This window comes from Corapipo altera, unplaced genomic scaffold (genome assembly GCF_003945725.1).
Source record: "Corapipo altera isolate COAL_440 unplaced genomic scaffold, ASM394572v1 57890, whole genome shotgun sequence".
Classification (NCBI taxonomy): domain Eukaryota; kingdom Metazoa; phylum Chordata; class Aves; order Passeriformes; family Pipridae; genus Corapipo; species Corapipo altera.
This window is the reverse complement of record NW_020887201.1, coordinates 2,098-2,860: the sequence shown is the minus strand read 5'-3', so window position 1 is coordinate 2,860 and position 763 is coordinate 2,098. Positions and strand designations below refer to the sequence as shown.

Here is a 763-nt window from a genome sequence, read left to right as displayed (position 1 = left end):
GTCCCTCATGTTGGTGGTGGTGGCTTCCCCATGGTGGAGGTGGGTCCCTTCTCATGGTAGGGGATGTGGGTCCCTCATATCATCGTGGGGGTCCCTCATGGTGGTGGTGAGTCCCTCATATCATCGTGGGGGTCCCTCATGGTGGTGGTGGTGGCTTCCCCATGGTGGAGGTGGGTCCCTTCTCATGGTGGGTCACTCGTGGCAGTGGGTCACTCGTGGCAGTGGTCACTCCTCACGGTGGGTCCGTGGTGGTGGTCGTGGTGGTCCCCCATGGGGTGGTGGGTCACTCCTCATCGTGCAGCTTCTGGGGTGGGGCGGGAGAGAAGACAGCAGGTCCGGGGGCGGTTGTGGGGTGGCTTTGGGGGGGGTGGCAGTTGGGGGGTGACGGGGGGAGGTCCCACCTTGGCTCCGATGTCGCGGCTCTTGGCCCGGAGCTTGTTGACCTGGGACTCTGCGATGTCGGCGCGTTCCTCGGCCTCGTCCAGCTCGTGCTGCGCCTTCCGGAACTTGGCCAGGTTGGTGTTGGCCTGTTCCTCCTGGGGGGGGGTGGGGAGGGGTCAGTGGGGCGGCACCAGGGTCAAATGTCCTCCTGCCTCCCCCACAGCTGAGCAGTCTTTGTCCCTCTGTCCATCGATCCACCCGTCCAGCCCCATCCTTCTGAAGGCTCAGCCATCCGTGGACTCATCCATCCATCTCTCCATGATCCACCCATCCACCCATCCATCCATTCATCCATCCTTCTTCTCTTTGATCCATCCATCCA

At 63.2% G+C, this 763-nt stretch overlaps 1 protein-coding gene across 1 annotated transcript in view; it reads right to left on the bottom strand.

The window, feature by feature from the left end:
* Positions 1–283: 283 nt before the first annotated feature.
* LOC113941502 (myosin-7-like) overlaps positions 284–763 on the bottom strand; it is a gene marked incomplete at its 5' end in the record, with an annotated part of 2,574 nt that continues 2,094 nt past the window's right edge. The window contains 2 exons of the mRNA XM_027632654.1: positions 284–304; positions 402–536. Coding sequence (XP_027488455.1) covers positions 284–304; positions 402–536 — 156 coding nt within the window. The remainder of the gene's footprint in view (positions 305–401; positions 537–763) is intronic.